The sequence below is a fragment of the Tamandua tetradactyla genome, chromosome 1 (genome assembly GCF_023851605.1).
Source record: "Tamandua tetradactyla isolate mTamTet1 chromosome 1, mTamTet1.pri, whole genome shotgun sequence".
Lineage (NCBI taxonomy): Eukaryota > Metazoa > Chordata > Mammalia > Pilosa > Myrmecophagidae > Tamandua > Tamandua tetradactyla.
The window spans coordinates 204,831,160-204,858,821 of NC_135327.1; the positions used below are offsets into that span (position 1 = coordinate 204,831,160).

Here is a 27,662-nt window from a genome sequence, read left to right on the forward strand (position 1 = left end):
ATATGTCTCAAATTTGCTTTGAATGAAAACTATACCCAGAGTCTAATCCTGCGTGTGACTGAATTACAATGAAAATTGAATTCCCAACTTTACACAGCCTCTTTTATTACAGTTAAGGCATTAACTGGGAAGGAATGGGATCCTGAAAATTGGAATAGGGACATTTGGGAAGATCCTGATAAAAATGAGTACCTCAAATACCCCAATTCTACTAAGCTTTCTTTGCCAATAGAAGCATCATTTCCTCTTTTGCCTATAGAAGTTAGTGTGTCTTTTTGGAAGAACCTGCAATGGGCTCCCTTGAGGTATTTGCCTTTATGGCACTGCTGATAATTCTTAGGACCCACCCTCATCACCTCTTCCTGCATCTAGATGTGTAGTTAGACTCAAACTCTGCCAGGCCCCAAAGGGTCAGGCATAAAGTGTGCCATGAAAAAGTACAACACACATTAAAACAACTGCATGATTTGCCAATTTATATTAATGGAAACTCAGGAATATATGTGTGAATGATCTCATGAATGTAGTGTCAAGGTGAACTGCATGTAAATTGGATCAGGTCAAATTTATTGATATGGGCTATCTAAGCATAGATTCTTCATGCCATATTTTATATTGAGGGGCTAGAAATAGCTCTAACAGTTTCCATGGTTCATTGATTATAACTTCAACCCAAAGTTTGCCTACACAAAAAGAAGTGGAAGCTACAGAACTTTCATGGCATACGATAGAGGAAAGTATTCAAAGGCTTTAAAGGGTTGGATTGCTAGAGTAGATTTAGCACGTCAGACCTTCTAACCATGCCAGGAGGATTTACAGGACATGTTTGCTACTATGAATGTAAGAAATAAATTCATGAAGGGTACCTCATCAGCCTTGAAGAGCTCTGTGATGACTGATCTCTGTAGGACAGAAATGACAGCGGGAACTGTTACCATCAAACTGGGATCCCTAAGTACAATGTGGATGATGGGTTTCTGGAGGGACAGGGACCAAGTGGTAGCACTTAAGTGCCTAATAGAAGGTAGTTATGGGAACCATAAAGCAGCAATCAGAAGCACCTGACTCACAGAGACCTTTAACACTGCTAGTTGATCATAATGCTCCCAGTCTTATTGATCTGTATAAACAGAAAAGTTCTAGACTAATCGAACAGAAGTCTGAATTAGATCACAGCCTCTCAATCAATTCCCACACTTGAATCATCTCACAGACCCTGAATCCTTGAATGAAGAGAAGGTTAGGTACAAAAATTTATACTGTTAATTTTTCTTCCAGCTTTCCCCAAAGAGATTTTCAACTATTTACCAGGTAACAGTGCTTTGAGGGAAGGGAAATAATTAGGCTTTTCAGGGATTACTAGACACTGACTCTGAAATGGCACAAATTTGGAGATTTAAACTATCAATGTGTGGGCGGGCCACGGTGGCTCAGCAGGTAAGAGTGCTTGCCTGCCATGCCCAAGGACCTGGGTTCGTTTCCCGGTGCCTGCCCATGTAAAAAAAAAAAAAAACTATCAATGTGGTCCACCAGTCAGTTTAGGGATTTATTGGACATCAGGAGATTGATAGAGTTTTGGCTTAGGTCCTTTTCCAAGTGGGTCCAGAGTGCCTCTGAACTCCTCTGCGGTTATTTCTCCAGTTCCAGAATGCATAATTGGAATAGACATAATGAGCAGCTGGCAGAGTATTCACATTGGTTCCTTTACCTATTCTGTGAGGGCTATTATGGTAGGAAAGGCCAAATAGAGGCCACCAGAACTTCCTCTACTTACAAAAGTAGTAAACCAAAAGCAATGTCACATTCCTTCAGGGACTATAGAGACTAACCACCTCAAGGACTTGAAAGATGAATATGGGATGAATCCTACCACATCCCCATTAAACTTGCCTATTTGACCTGTTCAGAAGAAAATGGATCTCTGTGAATGACAGGTAATTACTATAAACTTAATCAGGTGGTAATTCCAGTTGTAGCCACTGTTCCAGATGCAGTTTCTCTGCTGAAACAAGTCAACATATCCTCTGGTACCTGTTATATAGCTAATAATCTAGCAAACTTTTTTTTCTTTTCTCTATGCTTATAGTAAAGATTATTAAAAGCAGTTTGCTTTCAGTTGGCAAGCCTAGCAGTATACCTTCACAGTTCTATACCAAAGGCGTATCATTTCTCTAGACCCATGTCATCATCTGGTTCTCAGGAATCTTAATTACCTTTCCTTCACACAGTACATCATGCTAGTCCATTACACTAATGATATTATGTTGACTGGACATAGGGAGTAGGAAGCAGCTACTACTCTACACTCATAAGTAAAACACCTGCAAGATGAAGGGTGCCAATGCCACACAGGGATGTTGTTTGAAGCCTTTCATAGACCCTTTTAGTGAATCACAGTGTAGCTCTTTAGGATTTTGGAGCAAATGCATTAAATTCTCTGCAGATAATTACCCTTCAAGAAATTGTTTTTGGCTTGCTGCTAAGCCTTAGTAGAGATTGACATATGATCATCAGCCACAAAGTTACCATATGACCTGACTTGTTTATTACAAACTAGGTAGTGCATGATCTACCAAGTTATAATGTTGGACATGCACATAGACTCCATTATCTAATGGAAGTGGCACCTAAGACTGAAGGCCCAAGTAAGCAATTCATGAAATGGTTCCAATGCCCATGACCCACATTCCACATTACCTTCTCTCTCTCAACACAGACACATAAGGAATTCCCTATAGCCAGGTGACTCAGGCTTGATTTACAAATGGCTTTTCATAATACGTAGGTTTGACTCAAAAGTGGGCAGTTGTCGTGATACAATCCATTTCTGGGATAACCTTGAAGGACAGAGGTGAAGTGCAATTCTCCCAGTAGACAGAACATCAAGCAGTACACCTGGCTGCTCATGTTGCCTGGAAGCAGAGATAGTCAGAGATACAGATCTACACCAACTCATAGGCTGTGGGTAATAATTTGACTTAATGGTCAGGGAAGGAACACAATTAGAAAACTGGTGACAAGGAGATCTGAGGAAGAGGTATATGGATAAACTTCTCTGAATAGGCCAGAGTGTGAAGATATTTGCTACTACAAAAGGGGGGTAAGAATTATTATGTCTGAAATGCACTAGAACCTCTAGAGTACTTCTTCCACATCTTGTGAATGGAGCCAATGAAAAACTACAAGAAACCAATTCAGGCAGGACTTCAAGAATGAAGGTTTTGATCATCCAAACAGGCAAAGAACCAAGAGTAATAGGGATACTGGCTGAGCTCAAAGGAAATATGGAATGGTAACGGAAGAGGGTATGTATAAATTCCAGCTACAACCATATGCAGAAACAAGGACAATAATAATTCAGCATATTTCTTCCTTATTTTGATATAAATACGTTTGCATACATATTAACCAAATATTTTTAGTCCCTTCTCTTATCCACTTATCATCTAAGAATAGATGTGCTAATTGTTAACTTTACATTTCATGATTTAAGTTATAGGGCATCAAAAGGGGAGTGTAAATCAGTTAGAATAAGAATGAACATTACCCAAAGACTAAAAAGGAATTTTGTATCCTCTTCTGGGGATTGTATACAGGATGACTGTATCATGTTAGGCTGAACTATATCTTTTTATTGTCTTTATTTGGAAATTATGTATGGTTTAAGAAGATATACATGCCAAGTTGTTAAGGAGCAGACTGTTGTGACTTTGTAATGTGTCAACTTGGCCACAAGAGGGATTCTTTGGGAGTGTGGTGGGTGGAAGTGAAGTCGCAGCCATTGTATGGCTTGCAAACGTTGTGACTGATCTGCAGCAACTGGGCACACAGCTACCCCACCTTTCCTCTGTGTCCTCCTTTAGTTTCTCCAACTTCTCAACAAGTTGTGTGTGTGTGTGTGTGTATGTGTGTGTGTGTTTACCTCTAACAAAGGACCCTGGCTTCTAGAGGATGCCTACACCACCGAAGTCGAAGGCAACAAGAACTGACATGGGTATCATCAATCTGTGGCGGTTTGAAGCTGTATTTAAGAACCAGAAAAATAGGTTCGTAAATCTAATCCATTCCTGTGGGTATAAACTCGTTGTAAGACCTTCTGCTGAGGCTACTTCAGTTAAGGTGTGACTCATCATATTCAGGATGGGTCTTAATTTTATTATGGAAGTCCTTTATAAATGGAATGACTACCTGGATAGAGAAAAGTCCAGGGAAATAAGAAGCTGAAAGCAATGGAACCTAGAAGAGAAGGGAGAGACCAATAGATGCCACCATGTGCCTTGCCAAGGATTGCTGGCAGCTGGTCTTTGGAAAGAAAGCATTACTTTGATGATGCCTTGATTTGGAAATTTCTGGCCCTCAAATTGTAATAAATTCCCATGGTTTAAGCCAATACATTTCATAGTATCTGCTTTGAGCAGCCTAGGAAATTAAAACACAGTCTATCCTGGTGGGTTTTAGCTTTTACTTGACCTCCCCCACTGTGCATCAGCTTATCTTTCCTGTCTACCTGCCCTACGGATGTCAAGCTCTAGGCACAAAGACAAAGTCCTATAGAGACAACCAGCTCCCACACCTGCATAAGGTTAAATCCCTATAATGAATCATATATATGACCTCCTAGTGGTTCTGCTTCTCTGAATGAACCCTAAAGCAGTTTGTGGAGCAGGGGGAAAGAGTTTGGAGTCTTTATTAAAGGCATTTTTCTTTACTGCAGAATTTTTCAGTGCTTTTAATAAGCCAATGTACATGGTGAACATCAAAGAGGAGGAATAGAATACATTATTCCCCAAACTTATTTGAACACAAAACTTTTTTTGTAATGGAGCAACTCCCTCTGGGAAACACTGCCATAGCACTGTGACACTAGAATGAATGTGAAGTCTAAAAATCCAAGGTTGCCCAGCCTCTCGTAATCCCCTATCACCAGGTCTTGGTCTGCTCAGGAATGTTTAACTCCTGGCAATAAAACATGCAGTTTTCATTCTCCTGGAGCTTTATATCATTGCTTCATATTATTACCACCGCATTATATTTACAAATTGGCCTATTATAAAGCATCTGAGGATGTGAAGAGATATAACTTTATTACAGTAATAATAAGCCATAATAATGCTGAACTAAATGATAGAGTTCCCCTTCTCAATTTGTATTTTTTGTAAAAATTATCTTCTTAGTACCCCTCTCCAGCAACAAAACTGTACAATGAAAAACTATGACAACAATGGGTAGAAGCTAATTCATTTTCCCAAGGGCATGGGTTGGATTTGTCCTATCCTCCAGACTACCTATTATTAGGAGCCAGCAATGCTGATTATAGCAACCACCAATACAAAGCACTAAAAACATTTCTGGGGATGCAACACCAAGCTAAGCCTTAATTCTAACCCATGTAAATTAATACTGGAAGTAGAAACCATTCATACACAAAAGCTCCCTGGTCCCAGGCAAAGGATCTCCATGGCTGTGCTAGCTAATTTAGCCCACAGCATTCAGGACAGAGGCCATTTCTAACACCACACTTCCCAGGAGGTCCTGTGGATTGTTAAGAAGAAACCAAAGCATTTGCTGAGCACTCATAGAAGGCACCAAACAATTTCCTCTTGGGGCTGCCAGCCCAGTGCCTTTGCACAGCTCTCCTGCCTACCCTCTATGTACCTGCACGGGAGAGCTTCTGCAAAGTGGATCTCAGATGCTGCAGAACAACCGGTGAAACTTCATATTGGTATACGTCTATCACCGGAATCCTCTGGCATCCTCCAAACACCCCATCTGTGAGAAAAGGGGAGGGAAAGAAGAAGGAGAAAGTGACATTTTATTTTCAGAGAGGAGAAACATAGTCTACATACACTTGCAATATATTCTAATTATGCACAGTGGTAAGGCTTTGGAACATGACTTTAAAAAGTCATCAAAGAGCTATTAGAATTCAGAAGCACTTGGAAAGTAATGGCTTATTTAAATAAAAAGCAGTGCATCGTGGAAAACACAAATTTGCAGGTGGAGAGAAAAAGGATTTATTAATCCAGTATAGTCTGAATATTTTTATTCTACTTTTCCTATTCCTGCCTCCCCCTACTACCACCAGCATCCCACCTCCCTTTCCCCTCTCTTTTTGTGATTTCCTTCCCTTGGTTTTCACAGTTTTTGATGTGAAGCTTGCTTCTGACAATTCAGTGACAAAAAAAGTCAATAACATTCAGGACCTGTTTTCCAGATGAAAAACAGAACACCCAGAAAATATAAATATTAATTTTCCGAAGCCGTGAGGATTTGTTGAAATATCTTTAATGCAGGCGCTGTGTGTTACACTTTGGTAAATGAGGGCTGAATCCGTAATGGCCAACGAAGGCTTATTTCAAGGGGTGCTTTCTAATGAATGCAATAAAAGAGAGCTGCTCACAGAACAATGAGGTATTAATGGGGACTAATTTATTTAGCTCTATTCCATTTGTCTGAAATGACAGACTCTTCTCATCAACATCCTTTCAAACCACACCTTCTAATTAATTTAGGCCCTAATTAGTCTTTATTTGGCGAATTGTTCATTTTGAGACAAGCTTCCTGTGGGGGTTCAAACATTCAAATTACCTTCTTTCGTACACACAAAAGACTAATTCAGTGACTAGAGCTTCACACACAGTTCGGCCATCTGCAGTTTTGGGCTTTGGGTAGAAGGGGGAAAATGGTTTCTTTCATTGTTCACAACAGTTTCAGCGCATCCAGCATCCAGCGTAGCCAAAGAAAGCCATTCAAATGCAACAAGTTTAATTAGCAGAAACACATTTTGCCTAGTGCCAGGCTGACTCAGTAATTACTGGTCTGATATTACATATATGACTAAGACGGATGGCGCCTTCTGATTAGTAGAAAATAATCTCAAGCCTTACAAGCAGTTCATGGATTTCTATGGGACTTTGCAAAGCCCAAAGAATATGGGAAGAAAACTTGCCCAGCTGCTCAAAGAAGGCAGACAATGGCCATGGAGGAGAAGATAAACCTTATGTCTAGTTTTGTTTTTCTCCATGCTGGGCTCTACCGCGCTGCCCTTCTATACAAGTGCCTTTACTGAAATTAATGCTACAGCTAAATAAAACCAATGACACTTCTTTCAAAGAATGAGTCATCTTTCCCCCATCCATCACCACCCAGCAGGATGAGCAGTCTGCTCGGCATGAACAGGGGCAGAAAAAATGTTTCTGTTCTTCTGATTTGTTTAATATGGAAGTCCGCTGTAGGTGTGTGGTTTTGTATTTCTGTTGGGTAAGAGGAAAAGAAGGAAAGCAGAGAGAAGGAGAGAGTGGACAAAAGTAAGAAAAGCTACTGAAAAAAAATACCAAAACTACTTTTATTTTATTTTGCAAATGAAAGTATCTTGAAAGTGGAATCATAATCTGCAGGAACTAGGAACATTAGTATGATCTGACTCCCATATTTTTCAGATGAGAAAACCAAGGTCTGGGTGTCTTGACCAAGACTACAGAGGAAGTAGTTAGTAACTGAGCAGAAAAGGGTGAGAAATCAGGCTTTTTGAAGCATGGGTTGGGCACTTGTCAGTGGGCCCCTATATTCCAGGTCATAGCTAACAAAGCATTCACATCCCTACAGGCAGAATGTGAGGCTAAGAACTGAGTGAGAAATGACTGCATGGTATTCATGTTCAATACGTTTAGATAAAAGTCTTTTCTGCTATATCCCAGTACCAATGACTGCTGGGCCCCCCGTAGCTCACACCACGCCCTTGTGCAAATCATAACACTTTACCCACTCTGGTGGCCCTGGTGTGGCAGGCACAGTACTTGGCAAAGCCCAGCTGGCTTTCAGACGCCAACACCTATCCCACTGGGGGTCTTTGTGCAGTGTGCGGTTAGCTGTGGCTTTGAGTAAACTTGGTGGTAAATGTAAGAGAAACACATCCCTGGGTGACTACACTTCCAAAGAGCTTACCTACTGGCTGCAAATTATCTTCCTAAGGAAATTCAACAGGTTTTCATATAAGAAAGTGGCCAAAACCATTTCCCATCTATTTGGAGATTTTCAAAGTAAATTCTTTCCTAAACATGATGGCATCATTCCTCAACTCTGATCTGTTGTAAACACACAATGTTATAGACATATTCTCTGAATAATATTTATTAGATTTTCTTGAAAACTTTCTTTTAAATATATACAAACTTTAGAATATATATAATGCAAAATATTGTATTTGTGCTTTTAGAATTCGTTTTAGCTAATGAAATTTTTTTAATGATTTGAAAATTGAAAATGAAATAACCGTTGATTCTTTTTGCCCCTTTAAGAATGTATCCGTTCTGGTGGGGTAGAGACAAGGTCTCTTTTTTTCAACACTGAAATTCCTCTTTATCACCATACTTATGATATGTCACAATATGAATGTGCTTTATTCATAGATAGATAGATACATATATACACATACATACACATACTCCATGCATATCTATCTATCTATTTATCTATCTACCTACCTAATCAGCAATCAGGCTTGTCAAATGTGATAGCATCCAGAAGAGCCTTGAATATTTCACAGATATTGGGCACACACCCATTACTACCCTTCTTGATTTTACAAGGATGTCAGTTTGCTGAAGTTCCCCAAGTTTGTATACATGCCTAGTAATGAAAGTGAAAAATTAAAAAGTACCTAATATATTCAGTAGAATTAATTTTGGGTGGCCAGAATTTTGAAATCATTGCTTTGTATCTCCGTGTCACTTTGCTGGTAGACAGAGCCCCAAAGGGACTTTTAAAAGAATAAGAACACTAGGAGAAAAAAATACCAGAAAAGAACAATTACATGAATAAAGCAGATGGTATAAGGGATACTCCAGAGTTGTGAAATCAAGGGTGAGAAGTGCCACAAAGATGTTGGGAGCTTGCAGTAGAAGATTCAAAGCTCTCACAAATCCGGGTTTGGGAGTTCCTTTGCTTTAGATAATTTATAGTCTCTAAAACCATCACTAAACAGAAGCATTTATCAAACAACCCGATCATGCTCAAAATTACCCAGAATCCTGAAGAACCCATCTCCAGCACACAGCCTTTCCTGGTACCTCTGGTTCATACAGCTCACAACAATGGCCTTGGTATTCTCTCACTACAAACATCACTGTCAGTTATTCTTTTTCAGTTTCTCCTTATAAACTCTCCACCATTTTTAACTTTTTGTTTCGCTTTTCTCTGTCCAAGGCTCTGCACGCCATCAAATTAATCTCTTCAGCTAAAAATGGATTAAGCATCCAGTTCAACAATACTTGGTGTGCCCTTAATTAATTCTAAGCATATTGTAACAGAGAGCAGTTAAGTTTGGATGCCTTAGAGTTTACATGTCAACTTATTAAACTCTCAAAACCTAGGACCCTTCTCTTCCTCAAGAACTGACATTACAGAAACAGCCTTGATTCTGAGTTTCACCACTGGAAATTATGTTCAAATTGGAGCACCCCACAAAAGAAGGGCATTTAGAAATTGAGAGAAATAATAAAACTATCAAAACTGTGGATTCTCCAACTCTTTCCTCCAACACTAGCCGTCATTATCACCAAATATACATATATGGTTGTAAACACATATACATATACAACATTATACATACAGCCTCTAGCATTCATTTTAATGCCAAAATTACTACGAGAACCCAAGAATGCTGCTATCCAAAAATAATCAATTCATCCAGTAAATAGATATTGCTAATATTTCTGGACCATAAACTCCTTCATTTGTTTTTTCTCAGTCAGTGACTACCACTACCTTTTTTCTCTATTATTTTCTCTGGAGGAATGGGTATAGTTTTTGATTGACACAGACCTCCATCATTTCAGGAACTGACGCAGCCTACACATTTGCAAAGTCCCTTACTGTTTTGTTTTGTTAGTTTCTGTCCCTCTGCACGTGGCTCTGTGGGGCTCTGCCTTGAACTTAATTTCAGGAAACACACAACTCTGTTCTGACATCACCACTTGGATAGCTGTGAAAAGTTGAAGGACATGCAGTTAGGAGAAACCATTCACTGCCCAAAAGTTATCTGGGTAAGAAAGCTGCAAAAATAGGCAGCATGGGCTTTCCTCTCAAGGGGCTTCCAGCCCAGTGATACAGGCAGACGTGGAACCACTAATTACACATTAATTGTTCAATTACAATTGTGACATGGGCTACAAGGAAGTACAGGCTACTGTGAGAGCCTAAAAGAAGAGGAGCTGACTTAGTCTAGGGGTCAGAGGCTTCCCTATGGAAGTGGCATGCTGGTTGAGCTCTGATATCTAGAGAACAAGAAGGAGCTGCCTAAATGCGGATGGAGAGAAAATTTCAGGCAGACAGAACAGGCTCTGTGGCAAGAAGGGGAGAATCTGGCTCACTGGAGGAAGGGCGGTGGCATGTCGCTGGAGTTCTGGGAACAAGGAGGAGAGAGAGGCCCCTGAGATGGTCAGTTTTTCAGAGGCCGATCATGCAAAGCCTGAGGGCGTACAAAGGACTCAGTGTCCACTGGACTACCTGGAAGAAGCTCCTAAAGTACATTAGGCAGAAAAGTGACTTGATCAGATTTGCATTTTCCAACAGATCTCCCTGGAAAAGTATGAAGACTGCACACAGACCAACGAAGAAATGGAAGCAAGGGCTTCCAGAGAGGATAGTAGCATGGACCAGGATGGGGGCAATGGAGCCAGAGAGAACAGAGAAATATTTCAGGGTAAAGCTGATAGGACAATGATGCCGTTGCATTCCCAATTGCAGGGGGATGAGCCCTTTTTTTCCAAATGTTACTAAGCCCACGGCACAGAGAGGCTCTTAGGGTGATTGCAGCATTCTGGGACACAGTCCATAGAATTTATTCCAAATAAACTTCCAAAGCAATAAAGAAGCCCTCTTGCTGGCCCAGTGAGAGAGGTGGAGAGCAGTGGCAGTTCCCCCGCAGGCAGCTCCAGCTCTGAGCACGCTGCACACTGACCCATACAGGGGGATGACTTTGTCCTTCTTTTGAGAGGTCACCTCCCAGGCTGCTCTGAACAATGACCAGCAGCAACGTAACCACAGGATCATTCTCTGAGGTTCCCACAATCAAATGAGGCGAACTCAAAATTCTAAGATTTGGTGAACTCAGCTAATTTCTGGGCTTTAACCCAAGTCTACAAAATTCCGCAGTGGCACTTTGTTCCCTCTCCCCTTTTATTTTGCAGAGGGAAGACTGAGTCCTCATTGCTCTGGGACCAAAAGGTGAAGAATTCTAAAGATAGAAAGAGAAAGGAAGTCTGAGTTATAGAGAAAGATTATTATCTACTAGTTAACTGAATTCAATATAATTGACTCAAAAGAGCGCTTCAGGAAAACAGTTCTGAGGAGCAAAAGCTTATTTAGAGCCATTTATTATTAGCAATAATCAAGAATTGGGTGGTTAGTTTCTTTCAAATATTGAATTTGGTTTGGGTTGGATTTTTTGGAAGAATACGAGAGAGCCACTTGTTCATTTTTAGCCATTGCTTCTTGGAGCACTGTTCCCACAGGCAAAAGCCATTTTCAGTCATAAACATCACTACCCCCTAAACACAACTGATCCAGTCCTGTCTCAGTGCCTCAGTTCGGTCAGGTTCCTCCTGCTGACTACATGGGACATATCAGACCCAGCTCAGTTCTCAATCTCTGAAGCTGGGACATGTCCCTCCAGCCAGACACATTTGCGTGCACACACACACACACACACACACACACAAGCAACAAGACCACTCCTTTCCTCTACAATTCCCTCAGCACTTGACATATTTCTCTTCTCAGTGAAACTGTGAATTCCTTAAAGGCAAGACTCATAACTCAAGCTCCTTTATGTTTCCCACAGCAGCTAATAAAATACCTTGTACCCAGTGTGGATTAAATAAATATTTTTGATTAACTGGTGTTTTTCCAGTTGCCTAAAAGAAAATTGAGATGCCCATGGAAAGCTATAAAAATCGTTAGCTGGAAGCTCAATCTGCTGGATTCCTTTAAAGATATAAATGTTTTTAACTTCTAGCAGAGGTCCCGAGCAGATGAAGAACTCAGAAGGATTCCTGGAGACCAACACTAAAGGGGCAGGGGTGGCTGGTGGAGACTTTAAGCGTCAGTGTTGCTGGCAAAACACTGCTTCCCTCTCTCCCACCTTTCCCTTCACTCTGCTTTGGCTCAGGCCACTGGTTCTCCTCCAGCACTTCCATTTCCTCCAGTGCTTCCACAGCTGCGGGGCTCCTCGGGGTCCCCTGCTTTAGGGAGTGGAGGGTGGGATTCCCTTGCCCTGGGAGGCCTTGCCTTGGGGTCCCCTCTGGCGGGATCGCCCGCCCTTTCAAGCCTTGGGAGGACTGCTAAGCCGCTGCGCTTCTCAGAGAGCCACCTAGAATCACCCCTTGATTCAGTCAAACCACCAGAAAGCCTTGTACTGGAACAGGTGGTGTGGGCCTCCTGTTGAAAGAACCATCTTGCCGACCTTCATTAGATCATAGGCCTCCGGCTTGCGCTCAAGGACATTGCAAGGGGGAAAAAAAATCTACTTATGCATTTGCTAAGGCATGTCACACTCACGGTCTTCCCGGACATCTCATCATGACGTTCCATGGGAGAAACAACTCTCTGATCCTAGTGTCAGGAAGGTCTTTCCTCTACCCCTGAGTGACGTGAATACCGTTACCAGATCAAGTTGTCCTCTTTGCGTGGGCAGCTAGGAGGCTCGTGTAAATGCACTAATTTTCCTCAACCGTGTGGGCTCTTATGACATATATTTTAATGAACTAACCATTTTTTTTTTATACCCAGAGCATTTTAATCCTCTTTTCTCCTTTTTATAATATTCTTATTTATTATATGCCTTTCTGATGCTTCTTCATTATCACTTCGGGGAGAGATACTGGGACTTGGGGTATTAAGAATTAATGAATACTATTTGATAACCTAATTTAATATTTCAAAGTAGGTTAATTAGCTTAGGGCACTGTTTATAAATTCTTGTCAAGTGTATACTTATTCAATAATTTGTATAAATATAAATGGTTTATTCAATAATCTGCATGTATAAACTTATCACTTTGCTTCCCTGGAAACCATAGGAACAAAGTTCTTGATTTTTTTTAGCAGGAAGAGATAGGCAGAAAAGATGCCACAATTACATAATCTTTGCAAGTGAGGGTATAAAAGAGATTGTATTAAAATAATTAGGGGGCAAGTAAGAGACATAAAACAAATCATCCAACTGTAGAAAATTCCTTGTAGGAATAAGAACAAGAGCGCAGCATTCACTAGTGCTGGAATAAGGAACTAACCTTGCTTCTTTCTATAGTTACAGAAACAATGAGCCTGTGACATGCATTCAGGTTTTCAAAATACTGTATACAGTAAACACTCTATGCATTCATTCACCTTGTGAAACCGCCAGCTGACCCTGCCCACACAAAAGAGAACTACGTGAGTCTGTTTTAAAGCAGCTCCCTGGGAACGTGCATGGGAAACTTGTTAAGTAATAATAGGTTTGACAACAGGACCTCCTGGGGAACATTTTGAAAATTTAACCCAGCACTTAGAAACAGCAAATGCTGACAAGGCTCAGAGAAACTTGGCAGAGAAACTCCGGTTCCCAATCATGGAAACCATATGCTGTACCTACTGCATTTTAAGCATTCCCCAGCCTATGGAGGGTAGCTGCTTCCTAGGAAGCATTCACCCCATATTATATTTTTTAAGAACTGATTTATCATTTACTCCTTCCCTGCATTCAAACTTGATCGGCTGCGGAACACCGACTTGGGGCTTTGTAAGGAATAAGCAACAACAGTGACCCCTAGTGGCTACCTCGCTTCACTGCCCCCTGTTTCATCTGACTGATCGGTAGAAAAGCTCCCTATTCCGGCTTATGCCTGAAAATGGCTGATCTCGCCTCAAACCAAACCTTGAGGGTAGCCCAGAACAGGCGAGCCACTGATGGTCATGTGAGCCAGCTGAACTAAAACACAACTTCGCCTGTTGTATTAGAGCGAGAAAATGGTGATGCTGTTTTTCCAGTTATGCGGGAATAATAAAACAAGAACACAAACGAACAATGAGAGTAACAGTAAAAATCATTCCCAAATTTCCCCCGTAAACGCTGTTGGATGTGGTTTGCAAGTGTCTCTCATATCGGGTAACCCACACACACCACGCTGGAAACCCTTTACCAGACGGCAGTGTGCCTGGCCGAGTGCCGATTTTGCGGGCAGACAAGACTTGCTTTTCTCCTCACGGGCTGCTGCGTGACCTTGACCACATTACTTACGTTCTCTGAGCTCCTGGAAAATGAAGGCAGAACCCCCCCCCCCCCAAGGGCTGCCATGAGGACTGAATGAGTAAATGGACATAAAGCGCCCAGTATCATAGGAGGCACTCTGTGGCTGTGACTTCCCCTCCTCTTCCCCTCTGATTAAATGTAGCCACCACCACACTCTATGCACGATGTGTCAGATAATTGCCGAAGAAGTGACACTCTGAACAAGGAGTAACCAAGCAGCCCTAATGCAGATGCCATTTCTCTTTCTCTTGCCACGTGATCGTCTCTTCTGCCAGTCACCGAGTCACTCAGTTGCTTGTTAATCAATTGCATGCTATACACGGAATTTGGTGTTGCAGGGGAAAATTGCTTCTCTCTTCAGCAGCGAATCATGCCCTGGGCCTCCTGTGACAGGAATGGCCACCCACTACTGGACTAATGATGTCAGGGGTCAGCAGCCAAGCTAAGCCATTATCCATCTGCAAACAATTGCCTGCAGTCACCTTGCAGGCACAGACAGCTTTGGGACCCTGTCTTTTTCCAGGTGTCACGCTGTTCCAGGCTAAACCACCCTTTCACAATCTTCTGCCTCCATTTCTCAGGTCCTTCAGGACATCTTTCTCCCATTCCTTTCTCCAAGTGGAAGCAGCCCTGCCCAAATAGTTCCCTCAGACTGAAAGAAGTATCTTCTGATCTGGAAGTTTCCATGCTCCTGGGCAGCTGAAGCTGTCCTCCGAAGCTCCTTCCCTGCAGGGAGCCAGCAGCAGGAGAGATGCCAAGTTCTTCAACCTTGCACTGCCCAGGGCCTCCTCAAAATCCCAGCATGGTTTCTCACACTATTGCTGTGTGTGAAAGAGCCTACTGGTCTACCAGAACACCCAGTGCTATGGCAATAGAAATCAAATCCTCCCCAGTTATTTGTGGAGAAAAGTAATGACAGTGCAGAATCATTAACATGTTGAAAAGAATTTCCCAGGTCCACTGGGGGTAGGGGTGGGACTTTCTTCAAACTGATAAAGTATCTTCCACATACATTATTTGTACATGATGTTATGAAAATGTCCATATTCTCAGGGAATTCAACTGCACCCAGTCCACCCAATCAGCTGTTGCAAAGATTCCAGAAAGTCAAAGTCTCAATTTCTTTGAGAGAAAGCAGCGGCTTCTGAGGCCCAGGGAAATAAGCATTTGCCTCAAAGAACTCCCAGGCCAGATTTGAGACGCCACTAAGATCTGTGAATATGGTCTGAGGCAGGATAGCTGGTGAGTTTGAGCAGCTTAGTTCTTAATGAAATCCGTAGATAAGCCAGGGCTCTATTTACTTGGAAATTCCTTGACTTTCAAGGATTTCATTACCACCCCAGAGTGGTACACTGACAAGTGGCAGAAGGCGGGTAATCTTCAGGCTGACAAGGCATTCACACAGGCAGTAGGAACACAGAAGTATCTGTTTAGAGTTGCTGGCCAGCACAACTTGCACTTTTACAGAATGACCCGAGGCCCCTGCCTGGAAGGTAGTAATCACGTCCAAGACGCATCTGCTTTAACGACATGGTGTGGGTTGGAGACAAACAAAGAGGCTGAGCTGCCCTGAAACCTGCCAGTCAGCCAGCTGGCCTCGATTTTCAGGCTCTACCACCCCTTCCTGTGAATAACAGGATATCTATTTCTTTCCATCACCCAACAAAAGCAATGAGGTCTGGGGAGATCCATCTGACCAGCACTACGGCAATGACTGGCTTGTGAGCTGGCCTCGTTTCAAAAGCCGCAGGTGTCTGACTGGGACTTTCAACCGGTTTGGTGAATGGCTGTCCAGCTCACAGGGTCCTGGATTGGGCAATGGGTGCAAAGGGCTATGCAATGGGTGCCTAGGGCACAGCCGCCAAACAGGACCCACAATGGTCCTTGGCTGCATTCCTTCCAAGCGGGAAGGGCGAGCTCTGTGGGGAGAATGCTACCATTTACTAAAGCCTTATTATGTGCTATGCACTTTTTTTTTTAATAATCATATTTCTTAATTAAAAAAAATAGTAGCTGCTGCCATATAGCAAATGGCTACCAAGTGTCAGGTCCTTTACGAACATTTTTTCTTTCAAGCTTCACAAAAACTTTATGAAATTGGTATTATCATCTCCATTTTATAGATGAGAAAACTGAGACCAGAGAGATTAAGCGATTTGCTCAAGAGCACACAGCTACCATTTGGTTTCTCCATGCCTCGGTTTCCTCATCCACAAAACTGGACTAATGGAACTCAGAATTGAGGTTTTAGGTGTACCATGAACTTTTTAAAGCATTTTATGTGTATTAATTCTTTAAAATCCTCACCACAGTCCTAAGAAGTTGTTACTGTGTCAGTACTATTATTCCATTTTATACCGTGTGGAAACTGAGGCATAGAAAATTTAAACAACTTACCCAAAGTCTCAAAGCCAATAGCATGCATTGCATAATGATGGGGTGTCGTGCCCCAGGATTTCCCGCAGTGGTTCCCCATTTCACCCATTCTGAGCCATCATTGCCCTGACTGCATTCATTTTCTTTTCAGAGCACATTTTCTATTCTTTGACTTAGGAAATGTGATTGTCAGGGTTAAACTGAAATGACAAAATGCTCGAAACCAATAAACACAATCCTCATGGTGCCCTGTAAAACAACTCTCAAAATAACAGCTCACAGTTATATATGATTGATTATGTACCAGCACTATCCTGATACATACACGTACAGATATGCATGACCACATACATACACACACCCATACACACACACGCATGTGACTTGATTAACCCTTTGGTGATATGAACTATTACTGTCCTCACTTCACAGTTGAGAAAACTAAGGCCAGAAAAGTTAAGTGACTTTCTCAAGGTTACACAGAAGTGGCAGTAAGTAAATTTTGAATAATAAGTGGATTTGAACCCAGGGAATCTGGCTTCAGAGTTCACACTCTCCTTTTTATTACATCACATTACCTCTCTTTACTACAGAAAACATGTGACTATGAAAATAAGTATATGGTGAGGTATTCAGGGTAATAGGATGAATTATTCCAAATATTCAATATTTCAAGATCCTTTGTCATTCTAATCTTTTGAACCTAGACCTGGAAAAAATACATTGCTCTGAGGCTTCAAGTGGAAAGGAAGGAGGAAGAAGGAACAAGCTCAGTGGTTCTCTTTAGCCAGGGTGTACCTCTTACTGGTTCTCTGCATGGGCTTCTACACAGGGTGAGTCTTTTTCTCTTGTGGGTGCCCTATGCATGCCCCAGAAACAGAACAGGGTTTATGGGCTATGCAGGGATTCATGTGCCCTTCTAAGGAATAAGTTCCCAGTATCTAGCAGGGCAATGTGACTAGAAATGGCAATTGAAATGTGAGCAAACGTGACACTTGTCGGCTATGGTGGTTATATTCCATGACCTTCCCTTTGCTTCCTTCCCTTCCACAGCAACCTTGAGTGTTAAGAGAAGATGATGGCCACATCACAAAGCAGAAGAGGCCTAGATCCCTCCCTGCCTGAGGACCTCCACTGACCAGGACTACACACTTCAGACTTTGCATGAGCAAAAAATGTATTTCACTGTGTTAAACTACTGAGATTGAGGTTAGTTGTCACTGCTGTGAGCACAGCCTTATTAAGACAGTGTTACATAATCTAGGAGTCTCATGGCTGCGAGGACCCTACAACTTCTGACTCTCAGGCCAGAGCCACGCTCTTTCCAGAAGTATATACTTTGTCTCAGTTATATAAACCAGCCCTGTGATATCCTCTATGAATGCTTGATCGCTCAGGGGTAATCTGAAGTTACCAGCTCAACTCACCAACTACTCCACAGAGACAGAAACCATTCTCCATTCTCAGCTATTTGAATATTTTCCAATTAAATAAAGTCAAAGTCAAAGCAACAGATATTTATTGCATATCACTGATGCTCTACATGTCTGGAGTGATACCAACAACTGTAAGGAATCCCAGATCTTAAGGAACTTACAATGTAGGCAAAGCATTTGAGTCAAATATGATTTTTTTTTTAAAAAAGTGAATAATTTCAAAAGCAATTCAAAATAAAGATAAAAACATAACAATGCAGAACATTACTAAACAGTAAATGAAGCATGTGGATAATGAAATGTTAAAGGTTTTCGCAGGAGTCAGAGATCACTTTCAGCTGGAGAGGCCAGAGGGTGGCGCTGAGCTGGTTCACTGAGTTTCACTACTGCTGCTGCAGCTGCTCTCACAGCTACTAACTATGCCTGGTTGACAGATTTTCAGTTGAGGGTATAAGACTGCATTTTCGGCCATCAGAATGAATGTATATTTAGTTCAGTTCCAGATCAATGTATTTTGCAGCCACTATGTCCACTGGTATCACTCAAGGAGTCCATATAAAGAAATGGACAGCCTCCTCTTTCTTCTAACACAAGAAACTCATAAGCAGTATACTTTATCCAGACTGTCAACTGTTGCAGAGTAAAAGGTCAGCAGATAGACCTAGCTTGTTAGAGAATGTGAAGGTTAATCATGGAGGGCTTTCTGGAAGAGTTGGCCTTTGGCTATAATTGGATATGGTTTTTAAACTATAATTGCCCTGCTGGGGAAGGCTGAGATGCACTTCAATGCCGAATGAAGTTTGCATTTGGGAAGAGAAAAGCTAATGAAGAGTCTAGGAGAATGTGGAGGGCCCTGCCTTTGGAAATCAGAGGAAGTCTGACCACAGAGGGGAAAGGACAAGAGCTTAAAGTAAAACTACACAGGTCCTACTGCCCAAGGGAGGGGGATGTCTAGTGTGTCCCCAACCATTCCACCAAGTCACTTGCTCCTTCCAGGTCCTCTTCTGGCAAACAGGAACAGCAGTTCTTGCCTGATCTCTCCCACAGGATGATTACGTGGATCAGATGAGATAAGAGATGTGATAACACTTTCAAAGGCCAACGTAATGCACAAAGGTAAAGCATCATTATTTGGTCATTCCACATAGAGCCTAGCTTATGCAGGACAGGGGAAGGCTAGCTAGTTTAATAACTAGAAGCAACTGAAAAAGTTTGGTTTTCATTGCTGTATCAAGACTCAGCTCAATAGAGAAGAGTGGACAGAAGTTGGAACAAAAATAAGACTTTCATGTTTCTATTTCAACATGATGAAATTCCTATATCAAACTGGTTACACATAGTTTTTATTGTTAAATCAATGCTTGCAAGCCCTTGCCTCTGGGTTTTGAATGCTAATTATACTATCTTGAATTTAATACAGTAAACTCTTTGGAGCTTTGATTGACAGCACACATAGGAATTTGGAACTGCATATAAATACAAGACACCAGACATTTCTAGCTTAAGACAAATGAAATATAATAATCATAGACATCCCAGATATAATCCAACTAACGAGAAAGAAAATATGAGGCAGTATTGTATTGAGAGATGGTATTTTTCTTTAAGTTCAATTTTCACAGAAGTGATCAGCTTAAGGCACACAGTTTGGGAGGCACTGGAGCAGACATTAGCAGCATTTGTGAGTGCATTTTAGAGCGCAGTACCCAGGAGGAATCTGACACTTATCAGATAAGAAATCATGTACCTGCTTCATGTAACTGTTTTACTGGAAATAATTTCTTCCCGGAAATCTCCCTTTCTGTTTTCAGTGAATCATGTTGCGTGAAGTAAGGACACAGAAGCTCATATAAGATATCTTCCCCACCCACAAAACCACAGTTTTATGTGGTTTTATCTTTATCTCAGATCTAAGACCTTTAATTAGGGTATGGAGGAAAGGGTCTGGGCCAGGTGCATGAGACTGCAGGACATGGATGGAAAGAACCAGAAGAGAGAATTTTAAAAATACAGTCACGAGCCAATATCACTAAAATTCTGTGATTTTGGAGTTATGTCTCTGAGGGCTGACTGCTTGTGCCAGGGGACAATTTGAAGGGGACTCACAGGACATACTGCCCAGTGTCTGGTCCACACAATGAGATAAACATCCCTGTTAGCAAATGCCTCGAAAACTCGAATTATCGTCTGAGCGATTAGACATTAATGAAGAAAAAGCAAAATAAAACAAGCTACTGGCCCATCCTCTGGCCAACTAATAAGTACACTTTCTTAATTTGGGATTTTCATGAGTTATTTTACTAATCAGAGATATGTCTGAAAAGAACCATGCTATTAAGAAGGAGCCATGGAAGCTTTTATAAAGTGAGGATTTGGAGGCTACAGAGCTAGCTTCACAGTGTTTGCATTTTCGGACAGGATGTGATGCTTGTCCATCAAAATGGACTCTTGACAGTCTTTTGAAAGAATTGAAAAGGGTGCAAACAAATGATAAGAAACAACAGAAGTCTTTAGGTAGCTTTGGTAAGTATCAAGGTTGATTTGTACACATCCCTGGAAGTTTATATATCCAAAATGGTCCAACCTTCTTTTGTATCTTCTCACTGGAAAAATGACCTTATACTCAGGCACAAAAGGTTAGCTGGTAAATCAGATGGTATCTTTCTGGTTATTTGTCTCATGCAAGTGTCTTCCACTGCCCTGTGAAAAAGTCCTCCCGAAGCCACAAGCTGATGTCGCCAAGGCTGGGGTTTGGAGGTAGAGCATGCCTTCAGTTTACCCACACACTCATTCTCCAGATAAGGAAACTGGGGCCAGCGGAAGTAAAATGACCTGTGCACACTAATATTTAGTGAAAGAGCTGATTCTGGAATTATACTTGCTACAGTGAACTGTGGCAGTCGTGAGATGTGTCTGACAAGCTTACCTATGTCCCTCGTTAAAGCATAGCATTCTGCTTTGCCTGTAGGGGAGCACTACTCTCCCACCTTATCTGCTCCTCCTAGGATTGCCAATATGGGTGGCAGCCTGCTCCTAGCATGTGACCTGGGCCTGGCTAATCAGAATATCCCATCCCCTGCCTCAGTGATTGGTTAACGGATAGGACCTACCCCCAACCAATCAGAGTTCTCCCCAGTGCTTTTCTGGGGGGGCATTCCTCTTTTATGGAGGCATCCCTCTTTTCTCTTGGACTGGCTGTTAAGCCAGGTAAACAGGAGTCAGGCTGATGAGCAGCCATCTTACCACAACATGGAGAGACTATGAAAATAAAGCTAGAGACATACATGGCCAAGAGATGGAGAATGAGTTTAAGACATTGTTAGTCATTGGGTCCAGCCATGTGTGATAGAAACACCCTGGGGCTTCTCACTTACATAATCTAATAAATTCTATGTTTGTTCACTTGCAATCCTAAGAGTCTTAAGTTGCACACCAGATCTACTTATGCCTGATGCTCTTTCCAACCCATCACATAGCTTTTTATGCTCAATTAGTGAGGTCACCACTAGTAAAGGTAGAAGACCCCAGAGTCTTATTGCAATGACTTAAATCTTGTTTTAGAGAATGCCATAGATCTCATCGCTACTTAAAAAAAATTCCGTCCAAGGTGATCCTTTATGGGATGCTTATCCTTACTGATACATCCCATTTGTCAATCCTTAATCTACTCCTCTTCAACAGACTCCAAATTACTATAGCATGGGGATGTAACTAGTGCCCTGGGGATCATTTATTTTATTTTGTTGCATTGGATAGTTCCAGAGGGATTTTGAGGGCAAGAGCTGTTTGCTTCTTCAGAGACCCATAAATACCTTGGTGCTTCTAAACACAGCACTCCCCAGTAAATGACTCAGTGCCTTTCTTATACTTGAGAATATGTGCTAGTTCTCAGACATGTCCTTTTTCAGATGAGATCATCAGGATAAAGTACAGAAGTCCTTACCTGCAACCCTGAATTTACAAAAGATGTTCAATAAAATGGATTCGAGCATTCTGGGCCTTCCCTGTAAAACTGTCTTCAAATAGAAGATCTCCTAGAATGTGTCAGATTTGCATTATTTAGAGGATGGGTGAGACCTGGTTAAAGGATGACTTAATCTTGTATATCTGATCATTACTCAAGAGTAAAGTAGATATAAACTCCAATTAGCTTTAATCTTACAAGTTTGTTGCACAGCATTTCCTTACAGCGTCCAGGACTTCAATGTTGAGAAGTGCTCACATGAAATCAGTCAGCTTCTATTCTTGCTATCTTTATGGCCAAGACAAACTTCCATCATAGGAGATCACTCCTGTCCAAGCAGGGGTAATGTTGACCAATATTCATTGTTTCTGCAAATATGTATCACACACCTACTAAATACAAGTATCGTGCAAGGAGAGGTTTAGGGAACAAAAACAGGAATGGGACAGAGACTCTGCCCTCAAAATGCTTTTAGTAAAGTACTGATTAAGGCTTTTGGAGTGTCACATGCATATCTAAAATCTATATACACTCCTCAATGAACGTTAAAACTCCTAAAGGTGAGGGAATGGGTCTCTATGTAGTGATTTAGCATTCATTATAGACTAATTTTGCTTCTATTATCTCATTTGAGTCTCAGAGATACCCTAAGGGTTGGGCTGCACAGGAATCACCATGCCATTAAATAGATGGCAATGCGATGCTGAAGTCATGTGGTTTATCCAGGTTACACAGTTAATTAGTGGTGAAGCTCACAGTAAAGCCCTTGTCTCCTGATCATCTGGTCTTTGCCCGGAACAAGATCACATTCATGTGGACACCCAGTGATATGGGACAGTAGACATGACTGTGACATACTCAAGGGAATCCACAGTGGTCACATCATATGCCAGACTCTATTTCAAGAGGCACATGTCTGTGACCTCCATTAAGCCTCACTGCCTCCACTTTACAGATAAGGAAACCGAGGCACAGAAATACTGAACAACTGGATTTTAGGCCATCTATGAACAAAATTCAAAAGGCTGAAAAAACTGATTATCTGGAGGAAAAAAAACATTGTTGGAATACTAACCTAATTGGTATAATGCTTACCAAAGCACACTATTTTTCTCCAAGTGCTTTGAAGTACACATCAATAGACATTTGCCCAGTGCAACTTCTTAGGTGCCAACTGTATACACTGAACCTGGAAAGCCCTGCAATGAAGAATTTGATCACATCTGAACCAGCTTCCACGACCCACGTTTATTTCATTAAAAGAAAATCCCTGGCACTTTTGAGGAACACTGTCAACGTCATACTTTTATGGGAGAGCTGGCAAACTGTAGTGGGCCCAGGAGAAGACTTTCAGGAGAGGAAGGGCCCTCAAAAAAGAAGCACCACTGAAGTAGCATCAGAGGAACTCTACATAGCTGAGGGTAGACGCAGCATCGAGGCACCACTGGAAGTGGCCTTTCAGGCCACACAAGAGCAGCTATTACTCACTGCCTTTATCTATACTTTATTGTCTCCCCTTCACAATGACAGCAGTGGCCAGGGAATTCACTCCACAGCAGACATCAGTCCCTGGACACCTCCCACCCAGCATCACCATCCATCTCAGCCAAGGTCTCAACATGCCTGGTTTTCTGCCTCTCCCAAGAACCTGTGAAGGCATCCATAGAACCTTCCTTATGCCAGCTGAGCCCCCACGTGCTGACCACCGCTGTCTTCCTTCCAGCCCTCATGGCAATGGTGTGCTCTGGGTCCCCCATTTCTTTAGGGTCTCTGATTGTTGAATGTAAGTCTAAGCCTAGCCATCTCAACCGGACTGCAAGGCCTCTGAGACACAGATCTTGTACTCGCTTTCACTTCTAGCACATGCCAGACAGTTACACACACCAACTGTTCAGAAAGTGGCCATCGAGGAACACAAACTATCACGCGCATTTTAGCCCCATCTTTCTTACTGGGTAAAAAATTATCTATGAATGAAATAGCAGAAGGAACTGCTTGCTAATTCCCCATCACTTTCTAGGGTCAGAGTTAGATCAGTCCATATAATTCTTACATTAACAATTGTGTAAGGTAAGCTCGGAGGCATATTTCCTGGTCCAAACGGCAGCCAGCTGGTCCCCTATCTAAAGCCAGGTATGTTATAATCCTCATGGAAGAGGTCCTTTGCATGACATAAATAATTTTCGTGAACAGTGGTTTAAACTCAGGCATTGAAAGAACTGGCTATTAGGAGAGTAGCAAAACATTCTGTGTTGAAAAGAGAAAAATAATTCACATTGCTTCTCTCGCTGGCTGGCTACCAGAAAGCAAATTTATATGAGCACTACTTCTGCCTCTGCTACTGATCCGACAGTCTGCTTTGATGGGGTGTTTTCCAGAAATATCTGAATAGCCATTAGCACAGCTCTTTCATCCTCCTCTTAATAACTACTGAAAACTGAAGAGGGATTAGGCTTGTGCGATACTGTAGTTGATTTGCAGTTGCATTTAAACTTCTTATTGACTTCTGACCCCTGAAAATGAGGTCTGACAGCTGAGAGTTTGGAGCTGCTGGGAATGGAAAGTTCCGGGCCCATCACTTTTCAGGGAGGAGTGATTTGGGTTGTCTGGTATTGGTAATCGAGGATGCGATATTGATTGGCAAAAACGAATCGCACCTGAGCCTCCAAAGCTCTTAGCCCTTTCCTGCAAAGAAAATTCATCTCTTAATATTATCAAATATGGCTTTCAATCACGTGAATCTAAATGTTTTAGGTGGGAGCAGTAATAGATTTTCAAATGGAGACATTAACCTTTCTGAACTCCTTCTCTCCATCTCAGGCAGAATGGTTCTACTTGCCCTTCTGCTTAATTCCTGAAATATAGCAGGTTCCTGCTGCGCCATGGATGCCAGCCAGATCACCTGGCTGCAGAAACACCAACCTCGGTAAACAGACTCAACACCCCATTTTGCGGCACCTGGCTATTCCATAGATAGCCTGTAACAGCAGGGCAACAAATCATACCACACCCTGTTATTATTTAAGATACATCAGGTGTGTGTGCGTGTGTGTGTGTGTTTAATTCAGGCCCTTTTATTTTACAGACAAAAAAAAAAAAAAACAAAACTGGGTCCTGAGAGTTGAAGCAACTTATTCAAGGTCATGCTGCCCACTAGTGGCATAGATGAATCTGAGTCCCCATTGCCCGTCTCCTCATCCAGGGCTCTTTCTGTCACCACCATGTCTGTGGCACTACCATGCTCATGTGATCTCTATTCTTAGCCCTGGTGCAGTTATGATACTTTAGCATCTCACTTTTTCTCTTTAAACAACAGAATAAAAATAGAAGGGCAGAGTTTAAAAAGAAGATATCACTTTGGGCTGGGTAAACAACTCCTAAAAATATATATATACTGGTTGGATATGATTGACTAAATAGGATGCTGAATTCACAGGCCAAAGCTTACTTTTCACCTGAGGAAGTATGTGCTTGCAAGACACACCTAAACTCACCTGTTGCTCTCTGAGTTCTATTACAGTGACAATGAGAAAAACAAAAATAAAGCAAGTATCAAACTGGGCACTAGAGACTAGGTTCTAATGCCAGATTGGCCACTGACCTGCTGGGCAACCTTGGGCCCATGACTTCACTTCTCTGAGCCTTATTCTCCTAAAATGAGAGAGCTGAGTTAGAGATTTTCTAAGATCCCTTTTAGTTCAAATGCTTTGTGTCTGCATGAAAATACCTAGGGCAGTGTGGGGTTGCCTGTAAGGCAGTTCCTCTGGGCTCCATTATTTCACTACACTCACCTTACCCTTACAGATATATTTGCAGCCAGCACCCCTCTGTGCTGACACTGTGTTCATCTGTTTATTTGGGTTCAAATGGAGAGCTGAAGAAGTGCAATTTCCATAGCTACAAACCTGAATCTGGGCTGATCACAAGCAAGAATGCCAGGAAAAACAGCAGTGGATAGGCAGTCCGGGCCAGAAGAATGGAGGGGAAACTCACAGGGGTGCCATGGATTCTCTTTATGAACAAAAAGCCACAATCCCCCAAATTGCCAGGCTTTGCAGAATGGCTCCAGCTGCACCCAAAACCCAGTATCTACCATCTAGATGACAACAGGAATATTGGTCACTGCAGCAAGCCAGTGCAAAGGACATATTTTGGGGGCACAACAGAAGAGAGGAGAGTAAGAAGTCAGTCCGTAGAGGCAGCTCCACAGACCTACGGTGATCCTGAAAGGGCTGTGCTCACCAAACACTTGTGATAATCTTGCCATACCTCTGTTCTGCTCGCAGAACGGAATGCAAACTCTGCTCCAGATGCTTCGAGGAGCCGTGAACTCAATACCATGCCATGCTGCCTGCCAACTGCTCTGATCCAATCCAATGACCTTTCTCTTAAGAATCAAACCCTGGATGAAATCCTCTTTTTATTTTTTAATGGAAAATTACAGGATTTTTTCACACCGCATTTTCAACCACATATACACCAATGGTAAATGTCTTTTTGCTCTGTCTTCATGGCACTTATATGATTAAAATCTTCACAGTTGGGATTCAACACATCCAATACAAAAGATTGACTTTTTTTTTTTTTAAACAGGACAACACAACTAGGTCATCATTGATAAAATACTCTCTGGATTCTAAAATAGCGAACAAGTCACTCAATTCCCTGTGTCTAATCTAGTACTTTAATATTATTCATAAAACCCCACACAACTTATTTTTTTTCCCTTTTTATCCTGCATACCAGGAAGCTCAAAGGCAGATTTAAGGCTCAATCCCACTAACTTTGTTAACCATGACAGATACTATATTTGTTTCCTCCTCCTTTCCTTGCTCAGGATTTCACATTTCAACCACAAATTGATCAGTCTCATTTTATGCTTCTGTGTTGCTTCCTTAAATTTTTTTTTGGAAGAGGAAAGTTGAACACAGTTAAAAATAATACTATAGCCTCCCAACCAAAATGCTGCTAGCATTCTAGTGCAAAACACAGTACTTGGCATATAGCAGATGCTCACCAAATGCCTTTTGAATAAAGGAATATCACATTCAGAATGGCCTTACTCTGAAATTGCACCATTTCCCGGGTATTGTACTAAGTACTTTGCAAAGAAGAAAATACAAAGGTCCATAGACCAAAAATCATCCTCCTCAAAACTGTAGCTAGGGAAGCCCCATCCCAGGAGGAGCTGTGGAGGGTTGGGAGTGCTGGCTCTGCCGCTAACTGACCATTGGATCTTCGTCTAGCTGCTCAACTGCTTGGATTGCACGAGTCTGTGCCTCTCTGAACACTGCTGAGTAGAACTAAATGACCAGAATCTCTCTTCCAATTACAAAATTGAGTGGTTTTGTACAAACAGCCAAAAAATAATCATAAGGACTTGAGCCTTCTCAGGAAAAAAGGGAAAGTAGAATGAATGAGTGAACACAAAACTTGGCTTTAGGAATTTAGGAAAGTACTCTTCCCAAATATGGCAAGCCAGGGCAATGGATTTCCATCCACAGTTACTTTTTCCTCCCCCTCCACATTATCATGGAAGGGAAGGAGAATCAGAATTAAATGAGAAAAAAAAAAAAAGAGAGAGAGAGAGACCCAC

General features: G+C 41.8%; 1 protein-coding gene across 1 annotated transcript in view; it reads right to left on the reverse strand.

Annotated features, from left to right (window-relative positions):
* The window catches only part of PTPRN2 (protein tyrosine phosphatase receptor type N2), a 1,272,212-nt gene that overhangs the window by 947,209 nt on the left and 297,341 nt on the right, over positions 1-27,662 (reverse strand). Inside the window, exon 3 of the mRNA XM_077151559.1 lies at positions 5,656-5,769. Coding sequence (XP_077007674.1) covers positions 5,656-5,769 — 114 coding nt within the window. The remainder of the gene's footprint in view (positions 1-5,655; positions 5,770-27,662) is intronic.